Source organism: Sinocyclocheilus anshuiensis, unplaced genomic scaffold, assembly GCF_001515605.1.
Source record: "Sinocyclocheilus anshuiensis isolate Anshui unplaced genomic scaffold, SAMN03320099.WGS_v1.1 scaffold328, whole genome shotgun sequence".
Classification (NCBI taxonomy): domain Eukaryota; kingdom Metazoa; phylum Chordata; class Actinopteri; order Cypriniformes; family Cyprinidae; genus Sinocyclocheilus; species Sinocyclocheilus anshuiensis.
In genome coordinates this window covers 2,055,722-2,071,882 of record NW_015558621.1, presented here as the reverse complement: position 1 = coordinate 2,071,882, position 16,161 = coordinate 2,055,722, and the positions used below count along the sequence as shown (strand labels likewise).

The 16,161-nt window shown below is 36.8% G+C and overlaps 1 protein-coding gene across 1 annotated transcript; it reads right to left on the bottom strand.

The window, feature by feature from the left end:
- Positions 1-347: 347 nt before the first annotated feature.
- On the bottom strand, positions 348-15,388 carry tspan17 (tetraspanin 17). Its single transcript, XM_016476653.1, has 8 exons — positions 14,911-15,388; positions 7,710-7,760; positions 6,443-6,589; positions 6,002-6,172; positions 5,658-5,783; positions 4,551-4,598; positions 3,279-3,395; positions 348-2,170 (listed from the first exon to the last, which is right to left on the bottom strand). The coding sequence occupies exons 1-8, from the start codon at positions 14,995-14,997 to the stop codon at positions 2,105-2,107; spliced, it is 813 nt and encodes a 270-aa protein (XP_016332139.1). The 5' UTR covers positions 14,998-15,388; the 3' UTR covers positions 348-2,104.
- Positions 15,389-16,161: the final 773 nt, after the last annotated feature.

The window sequence follows — 16,161 nt, the reverse complement described above, 5'->3', positions numbered from 1 at the left end:
AACACAATATTTTGAGTGAATCTCACAAAAACATGTCCTGTTTGCAGTTCACCCCACAATATATGTTATTTTGCATAAAGAAAATTAAGCTTATTTTTAGGACCATTAGGATTTTTTTGCAATGCGGCAATATTTTCAGCACATTTCCATCGCCTCTAGAGTTACTTTTGAAATTATTTAAATTCTCTTTAATCTGATTCATTCATTTCTTGCTACTTTAATACATTATTTTTCTGCAACACAAATATTTTTAAAATTAAATCAACAGCAGTACAACAAAATATCATTATATGTATAAATATTTTGTAAATCAAATAACATCTTTATATAAATACATTTTTTTATTATATTAATGAGAATTTGGGAGTAAATGTGCTTCATTTTCTTTACGCAAACTATATTTTTCCATTTGGTCTTTTATGTAGGATAATGAAATGCAACTTGGGACATGTTCTTGATAGCTTTCCCTAAATCTCATCTATTTTGGTGCACAAAAAGGGGGCTAAATATCATCTTTAGCATGTAATCTTGTATCGGCATAAAAGATTTGCCTCTTATATACACAATATACCGAAATCTCCCCAAAAGACCACAGAAGAGAAACCTCACATTTTATTAAGCGCTCTGATAACACAGGTTATATACTGTAGACCCTTGAAACAAGAGCAAAGCTTTTTAAACAGATGAATCGGATCAGTCTGGCTGACATGACACTCCACTGCTAAAACCATCAGAGCACGTTCTACACACGCAGTCGGCAGTACATCATTTATCTTACTTTGCACATTATCAGCATTAAGGTCGTGACTCCTTCTCAACACAAGGGGATTAACACGGCTAGGTGGAAACGCACTGGTATGGTATTCATAATGGGATGGACACACATCCACACACATATATGTGCATGTGTTTAAAGAGGTCTGCATTGCCATGCATTATTTTAATAGATGACTGCATGCATATGGCGCGAGCAAGAGAGACTGAACAGTAAAAAACGCCTTCCTAAAGGTGCTGTGTAACTGTCGTTGGCTTCTGCTACCATCTCTATAGGGCTCAATAAGGCATGTGATCATACGCACGGCTAATTCAATCTGTCCGCTTCATGTGCACTCATGTCAGATTCATTCACAAAGAACTCTGCGTGATCTGAAGTGTGTTTCCCAGAGGGAATGTATACCTCATGATTTCTTTAAAAAGTTCAGTTGGTTAGTATAGCGATGTATATTTTCTATGAGTTAAAGCAGCATCATATTTATAATAATACATTATTAGTGTCACTATAGTATATCACTATCAAGCAGAGTAGCGAAAACAAAGATTCATAAGCAAGTCTGGGAAAGCGGTTAAGTCTATTTATACTCACAGAGACAACCAAAAGAAAGAGAGAAAATGAATAAAACATAGCGATACAGACAAATAACAGACTATTTCTCCACCTCCCCGACAGTAGTGGTAGAACTCACAAAAATAAATGCATTACGTGTAATTATCAAGTACGTCATTCTAATTGGCTACCCTGTGCAACAGAGAGCCAATCAGAGGTAAGAGTCCAACTGTCCATCCGCTCGAATGACTGACAGACACAATGTTGTGTAAAAAGTTGAACCCACACAAGTGTATAGTGAAATGCACTGCTGTAAGGCTTTGTTTAGTTCATGGCTCCTCTGTTTAAAGTCCCAGTGGTTGATTTGTGTGTTTCTCTAAAAGAAAGTCATCCACAGGTTAATGAAAACACCCTCCACTTGACATTATTCGCCAACACGGAAGAGTGTCTGGTGAACGTTTTAATAAGGGCAAACGAAAATAGAGTTCGATCAAGAGACAGCTGCGAGATCACACATAGCTTGATCTCAATGTGACATCTCACGTTAAGCTCCTTCTGGATAGTCTCCATAAGAGCTTGTTTTCTGATAAGGAACCACAAAAAAAGAAAAAAAAAGACAGATGGACAGTCCATTTTGTAAAGTCAGCTAACATACAACATCCGTAGGGTGAAAAGGGCGGAATTTCCCAGCTCAATGGTGTGTAAACACTAAGTGCTGATTTGCAATTAGTTCTCTGCCATAATCAGAGGTCACTGTCACCTGTCGCCCTCTGCAAAGGGTCACCAGTTGGCTTTGACCGCTCTGATGTCGCTCACCAGGTTCTGAGCCAGACATATCCCAAAAATCTGAAACATATTTTAAAAGAAGGCATCATAGTGGAGAAAAAAATACAACATACATTCAAAGTACTCTCACATTTAGTTAAACTACCTGACAAGCTGAAATATCCCTATAACCTACAGTTGTATTTTACTAAAACAGTAATATAGAAATATATATATATATATATATATTTAAAGGAACACTCCACTATTTTTGAAAATAGGCTCATTTTCCAACTCTCCTAGAGTTAAACAGTTGAGTTTTACCGTTTTTGAATCCATTCAGCAGATCTCCGGGTTTGGCGGTAGCACTTTTAGCTGTAGCTTAGCATAGATCATTGAATCTGATTAGACCGTTAGCATCTCGCTCAAAAATGACTAAAGAGTTTCTATATTTTTCCTATTTAAAACTTGACTCTTCTGTAGTTACATTGTGTACTAAGACAGACGGAAAATGAAAAGTTGCTGCCGTATATACAGTATATATATACACAATAACTTAAAAATGTATAATAATAATAATAATAATAATAATAATAATAAAGAAAATGAAAACTTTAGGATAATTAGGATTTTTAGGACTTTTTAGAAAATTTTCATGACAATAAAGCATATTTTTCTTGCCCTTCCTCAAATCCAAGCCTTTGCGATCGCATTCACTCTCTGACAAACAATGACACAATATTACATTTTTATCACGTATTTCTAAGTATACATTGTAGTATATTTGTTGTACAGAATAAGAAATAAAATCAGCATAAATTAAATGCATTATATGATTAAAAACAAAACTGAATTTCATTACTGTATACAGTTTTTTCATTACAGTAATAATAATATTGAGGAGAAATGTACTGGTATGAAAATACCACAATGCAAATTTACATTTTATATTTTTTCTTTTGATTTTGGGGTAAATTATGAGCTGGAATTTTTAAGATTCATCCATTATGCAGGAACTTAAAGCTGAAATTTAAGGTTTAACCAGAAGGTGGCAGCATAACATTCATTCATGTGGGACCATTTTATCACTCAGGCCTTAACATTCAAGCAAATCTGTTCAGTCTGTCTTTACTAAATCTTTAAAGGATATTTGCATGCTTTAAACCATTTTCATTAGCATTGTCCTTACCTGTAATAATGCAATCCCCACAAAAATCCCAGCAACAATGATCAGATTGTCCTGAAGCCACTTTTCAAACTGCCCCACGCAGCCCTTTGTATAAATGTACTTCTGCTGATCCAACTCCTATTAAAAAGATTATTCAAAATAGAACAGCACTTAATGGAAAACGTCAGATCATGTATGCACCATGTAGCATATCAGTGTTTGCTCCTCAAAGTTGAACTTTAATCTTTACTCAAGTCCAGGATAAACAACTAGGCCTTCACCTGGGTGGACCTGCGCATTAACCTATTTGAGAACAAATATCCTCTCTGGAAAACTGGAAGAACTCACTCCCATGCTAAGTAGACGAAAAGTCACACAGCTCACCACATATAACCTAACACAGGGAAGATCCAGTTTGTATTACACAGCCATACAGGAATGTCTTAACTACTGTCTATCGAATTCTAGGAAGTAAGGGAGATGAAAAGGTATAATCTGGAGCTGTCAGTGACATTTGAAGGTGAAGAAAGAGAAAGCAACACAATTCAGCTTTTGTGAACCATACAAACATGTTCTTCCAAAGAATCTTTGTCCCCCCAGGGAACACGACACAAAAGACTTTAGAAACGTATCGCCAAACCGGTAGGAAGTCAGAGAAAGCCAGTGAAAAGCTGTATGACAGTTAACTGCTTGAACTCATTCATCGCAGATCTTTACTTCAGATACTTCTCTTTTTCTTGTTCTCTTCAAAGCCTTCCTCCAGATGTTGAACAAAGAAATGCAGAATATATAAAAGTATGATTCTTTGAGCAAACATTTGTTAATTGTATTTTCAATACGTATTGTTCAAAACAACAAATCAATAAAAAAAACACTATAAAACCAGAGTGAATCTCTCCAAAGGTGGATTGTGAGAGAAAGAGTATCCATGGATACAGCATAAGTACTCTGTACCATGGAGAGACCGTGGTGAACCGTGGTTGCAGCGTCACTCCACCCATTCTGAGAGGCACTGGGCTGGCATAAGCCGCTGACTTCCCAATTATAGAGCTCCACAATTTCCCGTGGATATAACTAGAAGCTAATTATCACTTTTAAAGGCTTAAACTGTTATTAAGGAGGCGAACAAGAGGAACTCAAATGCTCTCAGAATCTCTTACGCGCTTAACCCTTCTGTGCTCCTTTCACAGGGTGGTCAGACACAACACAATTTATACACTATAATGTGTTTTTTATCATTTTGAATATACTATGCACAACTGTAACATTTCTAACTTGTAATAGCACACTCACCCCTTGAAGCCGCACATCATAGCCACATTGTGTATTCAGAACATCCTCCTAGAGAGAGAACAAAAGAGCATGCTCAATTTATTTCAAAACCTTTCTATACACTGTAAAAAACGTATTTTTCTAATTTATTAATAAAACAAAGATTATTGGGGTAAATCTTACAAGGAAATAAAATTTTAGTCTTCAAAATTCTTGTTTAATTCAGCATGTTTTCAATGTGCCATTTCTGTGTAACTATTTGTGAAATTTCCAAGCAATTTCTCAGTGAAATTCCCACTCCATTTTTTAGAACAGTAAAAAAATTTACAACAGAATAAAACATAATCTGAAGTACAGAATATAAACTTTCTGAAAAAATGTGTTAAGATAAAATTAAAATTCATTTGAATTGAATAGAGACCAGAATAGAATGGTAGTATAAATATATATTTCAATAGAATAGGACAGAAAAATATCGTGATTTTAAATAAAACATTTTTTTAAAATAGAATAGAATGTTAGGGGAAGAATAGATTTTTTTAAACAAACAATATAATAGAATGGGATATAATTATCATTTTAAAATAAAAAGAACTGAATGCAATACTTTAGACAGAAAAAAACTAGAATAGAATAGAATAGAATAGAATAGAACAGAATAGCAAACTTTACAGGGACAATAACTTTTCTGAGAGGGTTTTATCATGCAAACTTTGTAACAGACAAACAACAGTATTATTATCATGCTAATTAAAGCACCACTTCTAAACATCTATCCATCCATCTATTTCTCTCTCTCTTTATATATATATATATATATATATATAAAGAGAGAGAGAGAAAACAAGGGGAAAAATAGTTGACTCATGACACTAGTTACCTTAGCAATAGTATCCCTAGTTACACACTAAAAAAATGCACATCTCACATGTGTTGTACCACTGAACTACAATCCTTAGCTACATCCTGTTATTCCCATAAAACAGACCAGCAAATAATACTAAACATTTTTGAATGAGATCTATTAACAAACTTTAAAAGCTCAAAGCGTGCAGCACAGATTGTGAGGAATGACACTGAAAAGGAGCAGGGAAGTGCAAGTGGTAAACGATTGTTTCTGGCACTCACAGCAGGGTCTTTAACGCAACAGGAGAAGGGAACACCACACCTTTCCCGGCTGGGGTTGGAGTCGGTGCAGTTGAAATAGATGTTCAGGTTCCAGTCATTCGGCCCATGAGCACCACAACAGGACCACTGATGTGATATATAACATCAGAGGTGACATTACTATCATTATCATCATCTTTACATCATCACATAGCTGTAATTTACAGTAATGTTTTTCATATAAAGAAAGCTTAATGACTAAGCAGATGTCTCATATTTTCAAGAGCACACTTATATATCAATCCAATTCAAAATACACCCACAGCAGAGCAGAAAACGAGAGGGGACGAGAAGTGCTGACTCACATATTCTTGAGCAAAATCAATGAGGTTCTGGAGGTCAATGTCATCCCGATATGCTTTAACATTGTTGTTGATGAAGAAGTTCAGCTGGTCTTTGATCCAGTCTTTAAACACAAAGGCTAAAATGCCAGCTGTGAGCTCTAGGAAAAAGATGAGGCCCAAAAACACTGAAAACTAGAAGAGAAAACACACAGATAGTCAGAGTCAGAATTTTTAAGGGAAATAATTCTTCAATAAAAATAATTCTAAAACATATCATGCCTTCAGGAGGCATTTCAATTCTTTCTGGGTCACGGTGTATTCTTATGTAATATTAGCCAATTCATTTCATTTACACAATCGTTTCTGGGAACAAATAAACCTTGAAATGAGTGAAGAGAGGAAAACAGGTTGCAGAAAAATGGGAGGCAGGGCTTGAAGGCCGGAGGCAAGGGTGGAACTCACAAATTTGAGCAGGAATGTGTTCTCCCGGAGCGCACCGATGCAACCGGCAAATCCGAGGATGAACATCACCCCTCCTACGACAATGAAGAGCCAGACAGGGTCAAAGCCGCCCAGATCCGTGATGGAGGAAATGTTTGACAGCACTCCCTGTGGGCCAGACACATCAGACAGAATTTTTGTAAGTTCACATCCTGACCTTAAAATCCTCCACCACCTGCTAGGCCGCCACAACTGACGGTGTTTGGGCAACGGTTTGCAGTGATTCATGCCTTCCACGTTTGGATTTCCACATCAGGGTGGAATCTGAGTTCAACCCCAGAACCAACAGCAGGTATTTGACCATGCTGACAGCGAATATAAACAAGGTTTCCTTTTTTTGTCTGTTCTTGCCTGGTTTGTTATGATGGTGTTAGAAAAGAAGGCTCTGAAATCTGCCTGAACACTCATTTAAAATAAACAGAATTTCCACCAATCAAATTCAACAGCCTTAGTTTCATTCTTAATGCTTTATTTCTGTGATTAACATGTTGCAAATTAAAACTGAACCACTTTATTAATTTTTTACATCATGCTACCGAGATGTTCCTTAATCGGCTGACATTAATAAAAAGTGCCATATGGCCTACACGTGTCTTTTAGCAGAACAATCAACGACTGAAATGGAGCAATTTCCAGGTTATTAATCAGCCAATTGACTTCATTCATTAAGTCGCCTCACATTAGTGTGAAGAAATTACATTCACCTTCCATGCATGAATACGTAACAGCAAGGGTGACCTTTTCCGAGAGGGACGGCAAATCAAAGAGAGAATAGTCACAATAAATACAAAGCCTTATTGAGCTGTGCAGTATTGTTACAAAATAACAGAGACATTAAACTGCCATGGAAATAAATAAAAGATGCCACCCATATGCTCTCAAATGTCATGGGTATTAAAAGGGAGACTACAGACACCAAAAGAGAAAAAAGCAACATGGGGGATTCACAGAATAGCTTTCAGCAAAAAGAGCACCTCAGAACATTTCACAAAATAAAACATGAAGTCCAACAGGAAAAGTTCATGCTAAATATTAATTTGGGCACTTAACAGACAGACTGAATGAGACAACAGGGTATCTGTAGGTAGTTTGTGCTGTTAAAGTGCGCTGTTGTCTGCTGTTTACGTCTATGATTATGTTGCTCAGGCAACCGCATGGATAATAATATTAGGAATCTGAGGCATGTCACCGATCCTTGTGTTACTCTGTATTTGTGTTTCCAACTTGCCTTTTCAGCCCAGGCCCAAAGTCCAATAGCCAGGAATGCAGCTCCCAGCAACTGCAACACACAAGCACACAACAGAATTTATCACATTTACAGCACTTATACAATTCATTCCTGCGCCATAATGGCAGGAGATTACTGCTGTGTGCAGACAGCACTGCTCTCTTTATCTGAGGGCAACCCATCTGAAAAGAAAAAAAAAACAGTCTTGGCGGAGATTCAATCAAAGATCCGGAAAACAGAGATTTCCCTGCATGCACTGCCATATTTGGCATAATGCTCCCTGAGAGGGAGCCAAGAAGACTTGTTTTTACCTGAGAGAAATCACTTGGATGCTACCGCTTACAGGAAACTATATATCAGGGGTGGCAAACTCCGGTCCTGGAGAGCCGCAGTCCTGCAGAGTTCAGCTCTAACCCTAATAAAAACTCACCTGCCTGAAGCTTCCTAGTAACCCTTCAGGCCTTGATTAGCTTGTTCAGGTGTGTTTGATTAGGGTTGAAGCAAAACTCTGCAGGGCTGCGGCTCTCCAGGACCGACGTTCGCCACCCCTGCTATATATGTACAATAATGTTACTGTTTTGGCATGAGTATCCAACACGATCCAAGTCAAATCAATCTCTAAATTTACTATCGCACTTTAAAGAGCACCAAAAAACCTGGCATTGTTACAAACCTGTATGGCTTTCATTCTTCAAAAAAAAAAAAAAAGCCAAAGGACCAAAATTGTAAAGTCATTAGGAGTGTGAGATGTATTGTCTTATGTATCATTATTTACTGATGTGTGAGCTGACATTATCAACTCACAAAAAAAAACACACACACACATTTTGAAAACAAAGGCAGGGCAGAACCGCTGAACGTCTCTGAGCAACACAGAGAAGGGTTTCATTACTCAATGAATGAGTGAACATTTTAATAACACACTCATAAAGACAGTAATTAGTTTAAATTGTGAATGAATTGTGAATTAATTTGTCCACCACTGTATGAAAAAAGGCCTAAACCACTCAAGATACCAGAACAAAACCCTTTTTAAATCAGCAAAATATCATCTTATTATCATTGCTGACAAAATATTTAGAAATGTTTGCTCATTTTTAGTCCCACTCCTGACTGCTCTCACTAAAAAGAAGTTAAATATGTCTTCCCGCTCCCTTCCACAACTCCCACAGGCATGCAGACCTCTACCTATATCATAAAGTAACTCATATATCATGTTTGCATACACTGCCAAAACACATCACACCAGATTTCACGTCAATATCATTGATCATTCCAGACAAACCTACCATGGTCTGTACTGATGATTTTTGAATATACACAACTGAAATTTGAAGCCTACAGAACAGAGGACAATTCTCAGTGAATAACAACACAAGTTTCACAAAGCTATTGTACAGCTTCAGAAAACTTGGAATATGATCTACTAGAGAGATAGTGTGAGAGAGAGAAAGCGATAGAAAGAGGGGAATGGGATGAGAATTTGAACCACAGCAGCACATGCACCAACCACTAGGCCAAGGCACCAACTAAAATCCAATTTTCCTTGGACTAAACCATGCAATAAAAGATGTTTCTCGGTGAGTCTGATTTACTGCCTGACCTTCTCGCTCTAATGTCTTATCGAAACTACAGATTCCCTGTCAAACTCCAGCTGGGCTCTCAGCGGTGCATGTTTGACTGCAGGTTAGAGCAACGCCAGCGTGAGGGGAAACGTGACAGCGGGATGCTGAGAGTCAGAGGTCGGGTATCAGCAGCCGCAAATCCCATAATCCCATTTCCCCGTGGTCTCAGCTAATCCAATGGATGGCTGGGACAGAGCTGAGGGCCAGTCATCCACTGCACACACTTTCTCTGTCACTACGTACCACTGACTCCCACTCATCCCTATCATGAAGACATCAGCCTATCTCCTCCACTCCTGATCCATAAGAGGCCAGTGATGTGTCGCCCACGTGGACATCGGAATTAGACACGTTCAAGCATCACAGAGCACTTAAACAGCTTATTTAGTTATTCCGGCCAAACAGAGGATGGCTGCTATCTCACACAGTGGATGATTAGACTTACAGTATCTCTGTATCACTAACAGCAGCCAAATAAACTCTTGGCTTAAACTCTCAGCACTGTGACAGTGAACAGAACCACTTTTTTTCCACCAGCTGTTACATCCATAAGAACTGCTTTTGCTTTTCCTCTCCTTGAGCCATCTTCTGACATCTTTATCTTTATTTGTTTAAAGAACTGCTGCACTGTCATGGAAACGTATACTTTTCGAAAGTCTGACTCAGTACATAGTAGTATTTATGGATTTATTGCTAAGGCAAGCATCGATATAAATTTTTATTATATTAACGTACATGCACAATATCCAGTGTTGTTATTGTTGTTCTCAAAAACTAAAACTATTAAAAACAGTTTTTGGTAATTGCTGAAATAAAAATGAAAAAAATAAATATTTACTTTCAGAAATTAGATTAAAAATAATGAAAATAAATAAAGGAAATAAATTAGGTTAAGTTGAAGTACTAAAATTATTCAAACTGAAAAGAAAATAATTAAAATAGAAATATAAAATACTTAATAAAAATGACAAATGCACATATTAAAATGAAATGTCAATTATGATGTATTCAATCATATCTTTTGCCGGGTATTTTTTTTTTTTTTTTTTTTACAATTGTCAAATTTCTATCATTTTATCATGACTATGTGTACTATAACTTTTTTAAACTATCTCACTTTTGTTTGAATATTTGATGTGATATGATTTTCACCTGGTGGGTGATTAAAAAAAACTCACAATCCTGTTGTTCTTTCTACTATCTGTGGAACACAGAAGAAGATATTTTGATAAACTGTTTTTGCCAATGGCAAAAGTCAATGGGGTCCAAAACAACTTTCACTGTATGGGCAATGAAAATAGATAAAGTCACACAACATATAGGTTTGTATCTACATGAGGGTGAGCAAATAATGACATAATTCTCATTTTTGGGTGCACTATGCCTTTTAGTATGCACCTAGAACCCGCATAGAAACACACACAAAAAATACTCAGAAAAACTTAGCAACTGCATAGCAACATGCACAGCAACATTTTTTGCAATGGCAAACACCATTCAGATTTTCTTAAGAAAACTGCAGAAATCTAGTGTTGTCCTCGTACGTTTTGTTTTAGGTATAACACTTATAATAGGAGCCTGTTTTTGGTTTTAAATTGTTAGAAAATATCTTCCTCTGGCCTAGATTATGGAAATATTGAGTTTGTCGTTTCCAAAAGGATGGAACGTGACTTCTAGACCTCATCAAGGGGACGAATCTCACTTGACGTGAGCTTTAGTCTATTTTAAAACAACAGAAACTATAAAACAATAGCAGTTCGTTATTACCACGTAATTTCTAAATGTCAGCAGTGGCTCAATATCAGCACGTTAGAGTCGTTTTTAATAATTGATGGAACAGTGAGAGTGACTCTGGCTTGATTCATTTGTGTTTTAGTAAGAATGAGTCAATGTGTGTGAGTGAGAGTAGGGCCTGCTGGGAAATGGCATGGAAATAAACTCCCTCGCAGAGCAACAGAGGAAGAAGGGGGAACGGACATGTGGTTCCCATCTGCCGTATGAACCTGGAGGATATGAAAAGGAAAAACATACAAAAACACATGAGCTCTGCATGAGCACAAGCAAGGACACAAACACACACAATAACCACAAATGTGCATTGCTTTGTACACAATACACAAGCCACGCACATTAAGTGTGCAAACAAACACAGCAGTCAATGCTTTTGTCGCATCAGGGGCAGTGTGTGTGACAATAGCCGCACGGCCCCATCCGCTCCATAGCGAGAGGCTGAATGGGGTTCGCTGAGACACACACTCGGGCCCTCGGACACTGTGGGAACAGCACGTCCCCTCTCACGCACCCCTAAACGTCTTCATTTGAATACAAGACAAGGGGGCTGCGAGGCTCCCAAATGAAAAGGAGGAGGAGACTTTGGAGAGGAGGAATTAAAGGCTGCTGGGGTGGAAAGGGGGGAGGTCTGACGGTAGGAACGTTAAGATGTCGCTTCAAAAGCCTCCCGGGTAGATATCAGACTGTGATTACAGAGCGAGGCGTCTGTAATTACAGGCCATCAACTCGGCCCGGTCTGAGCCTGGCAAAGTGAGTGCTCTAGGGATCAGGTAGGTTTCTGTCCGATCAGACTGTCTCCACTTTAAACCAATCAGACAGGCATTAGACAGTATGGACGCACAGGGGTCAAACAGTCTGCTAAGACAAAAAGAGTCGAGAGGCGATAAAAGGCTTTCAGAAATGATGAGGGGACAATAAGATGACAAGAAGACGTATGGCGATCAGAGGCTTAATTATTAATGCTACTGCTCATAATTAGGGTGAGGGATTTGAACGTAACCATAACACAAGTACGTAATTTATCCTGAACGGTTGAAGCTATGGACATGAATGATACCTCCAATCGTTATTCTGGAGAAGTCTACTATTAATTTTCTAAGTTGTACCATGTACAATTTTCTCCTGGCAGAGAATAAAATAGGCAAAAACTGATTAGATTTACATTGAATGAGGGAATTCAGCCATATCTGCAGTGGGAAGTAAGCAACAACTTAGCAACCACCCAGAACGCCTTAGCAACCACAAAACAAAAAATATGCAGAGATAAAAAAAACATTCACCTTCACCCACAAAAGCGGTGACTTTTGCCTGGGTAAACACCAGTCACAATTTTCTAAGAAAATGTCAAAATCTAGTTTAAAGACACTTTTCACTCTCAAAATAAGTCAACCAATGTATTTATTTCAATTTTTGTTCTCATAGGTATAGCTGAAAAATTAAAACTCGCATTTAATTCAAACCTGCCGTGTAATTTAAGTATTATTTATACTTTTATAGTATTTATTGATATTTGTATATTTTCAGTTTTAATTTTATTATTCAATTTTCAGAAATTTTGTTATGCAGTTTTGGTGTAAAATTTCTGTTTTAGTCATTTTAGTACTTCAACTTATTGCAAATTTTATTCCATACATTTTTTTAATAAGTTGAGGTTTTTCATCTAATATTTATATTTTATTTTATTTCAGCTATATTTCAACTAATGAAAACTATTTTTAATAGTTTTAGTTAACAATAACATCGCAACATCATTTTAACCATTTTTGTCCATACAATGAAAGTCAAAACAACACTGACGCTCATTGTATGTACATAAACATGCAGCTTCTTAAAATATCTTTTCTGAAAATATCTTCTGTGGTGTTCCACAGAAGAAAGGAAGTCATGTACGAAAGTGAGTAAATGACAACAGAACTTTCATTTTCAAGTGAATATTAAGAATCAGATTTGACTTTGGGAGAATTGCTCCTGAAAAGATCAAGTCAAGTGTTTAATTTAGCGACAAGAGGGTTGATTTCAGCTTCCAGGAGTATAGTCTGACATTCTGGCCATGATTTGGTGAAAACACAGGGGTCTAAGTTCCAACAAAACACAACAGGCTCTCTATAACGCGGGAACAATGGCAGTGGGAGGGCTAGCTGTTAAAGAGGACAGCGGATCATTATGCAAGGTTAACATTTCAGACGGGACAGCATTAAAGCATGAGGGGGCACTAATTACCCCCACACCCACCAGAGGGGTCTTCACTACCCCATTCAATACTAACCAATGAAGGCTGGAATTTATGACATCAAGAAGTTTAACAGAATCACACTCCAGGCGATGTGTTCACCCCAGAAGTGACTCATGGAAGCTTCCCGCTCCAAGACTATCCTTTTATCTCACGATTTATCACTCTCTTACAAGAAACCCATAGTGGGATTGAGCAACATGATTGGTTCTTCATGATGATGTAATGGAGAAATGTCCATATTTAAGGATAAAAAAAAAAAAAAAAAAAAAATGTCATCATTTACTCACACTCAAGTTTTTCTGAACCCATATAATGTAATTCTGTCATTACAATTGAACTGGATATTCTCCATACGATAAGTGTACCCGGCTGTCAAGCCTCAAAAAGGGCCATAAAAAGCACAACAACAGTCACCCAAATGGCACATTTTCTATTTTTCCAAGTCTCCATAAGCCAATGAATAGCTATAGCGCACAAGATATAGTCTACTTTAATAATGCCTTTACAGAGTTTTGGTATATTGACAGCCTTTGATCACTATGAACTCTCAATATATGGAAAACATCTATGTGAAGATTAGTCAAATAACAATATATTCATTTAATATATGAATTTATTCATATAAATATAATTTATATTAAATATTTAGATATATATTAAATATACTTAATATAATTAAATATATTTTTATGGGAACTAAACATTTAATAAAGCAAAATATTCTTAACACTTGGATCAATAACAATGTTTTCATTAAATAAGTTTGGCTGGAACACGTAAAGCAATAAAAATAAAATCAACCACCTAAAATATTTTGTATTTTTCTGATTTGAATATCAGATCAAGAATAAGAACAGATAGCAGATGAAAGCACAAACACTGACATTTTATGATTTAGCATTACAATCAACATCATCATAACTGAACTGCTCAAGAACTGATACAATCAGCTTTCCTCCCAATCACTACAAAAATATGGAAAAACTGTTAGTGGAAAAGAGAAACATGGAAATAGGGGCAAAAACTTTATAATTTCCAACCCAGACATGGAAAAACTGAATGGTGTAAGGTAATCTCTGTTAAAACTGTGAATTGACCCAAGCTCCCCCAACTAATGAGACCTGGATAATCCTATTTACCCTCCACTCCCCTCACCTCTCAATGGGATGTATTCTTCAGATCTGGAAAGGTACTGAGAAACCAAGATTTCCATAATCCATTCCCATGGGAAACAGGTGATTTATTTATTTAGTTTTTATTTTATTTTATTCATTTTTCTATTTTTACCTGGATGAGTATTTGAGAATGTATCCAACATCATACACATCACTAGATCATGTACCATTAAAATAAATAAATATACAGCACTGGTACGATATATTTCATATTAAACACATTAATGTTACATGCTGTGAAATGAATGAGGCCAATGTCTATCCTGCTGAACTTGTTTAGATGATGGAAACACACAATAAAAAGATCATGGAGGCAATTAATTTGAGTTTGAGAAACATCATAAAAAGCAAATGAACTGCAGATCCACAAAACTTACCCAAAATATGATGTTGAATCCGAATAAGAAGTATTTAACACAGCAGCTGACCTCTGCTCCTTTAAAATGATGCTGTTTTCTGCTCATTTTGTCCAGGCCAGCTAACGCTGTTGCGTTGATTCAACGATCAGCTGCGAAAAACTAAACGGATCGGCAAAAACACGACTCGAAAACGATTCATGCATCTATAGTTCAGCCGAAGAGGCTGCGAACCAGCAATACATCACAAACCACAACAATGCACCATCAACAAACGCTGAATCTATTCATCAGTTTTTCAACATATAAACAACGCATGAGGAGTTAAATGGGTGGGGAAATTATTGTTCCGGGTCCCCCCTGATAAACCCCGAACGCTTTGGATTGGTGTCATGAGATGTGTTTGATATTTTAACCTTGTTGTGAATGTCCCGAGGAAAACAATCCACAGCAATCTAACAATCCAGCAAGAACAGAGAAGCGCGACACTGCAATCAGAGGACACCAGCTCACTGTCAACTGAACAAGCTGTCATAATAAAAGTCCTGTCAGTATCCATTAATAGATGATTTATTTCACCAACAAGTCATTGTGAAATATAAAGTGTCTTTCACAATGTATTTGACCTTTTTAAAGTATTTTTTGAGATCTGTTTAGGTCGTCTTGAGTAAACAGTGTTTTTCCAGACACCAACTCCTAATGAATGTGTAAACATTGAGTTGTTTTTATACCTATAAATATAAAGAATCAAATTAAATATAACTACTATGCAGTTTAGTATACCACCCCTTCCCACTCCACCCCAAGCTTTTCCCACCCTGCGAGATTGTATTTTGCATAAATTCATTCACATTCATGTATTTTTTTTTTTTTAATTCTTAATTTTGCCCTTTCCTTTTGATTTACCCTTGGTTTCCTATATTTAATTCATCGTCTTTATAGTCCGTTACACTGCTACAAGTGTATACTTTGGCAATATTGTAAATGCTGATAAACATGCCATTATATCGTGTAAAATAATTACAGACTGCTGAGGGGTTATTTTATTTTGTCACTTCCGGTTGTTGTTGTTATTTATCATCGCTTATTGCTGTCATTGGAGCTGTTCTTGTATGCAGCATCTATGCAGCATTGATGGTCTCTCTGGAGAATGTGAATCAATGTTCCCTGTTAACATGCATCTGAGAGCCTATTTAATTTCATGGACAATCAATTTTATTTCTCATTTCTATTCTCTATCATGAAAAGGCTGGGGGGGTTTTTTCATGAAAA

Excerpts from the sequence above, each read along its gene's own strand:
- tspan17 (XM_016476653.1), bottom strand. The coding sequence starts at position 14,997 with ATGAGCAGAAAACAGCATCATTTTAAAGGAGCAGAGGTCAGCTGCTGT. Across the intron at positions 7,761-14,910 it reads GATTCAACATCATATTTTGG|TTGCTGGGAGCTGCATTCCT; the intron begins GTAAGTTTTGTG and ends TGTGTGTTGCAG. Across the intron at positions 6,590-7,709 it reads TTTGGGCCTGGGCTGAAAAG|GGAGTGCTGTCAAACATTTC; the intron begins GCAAGTTGGAAA and ends TCTGGCCCACAG.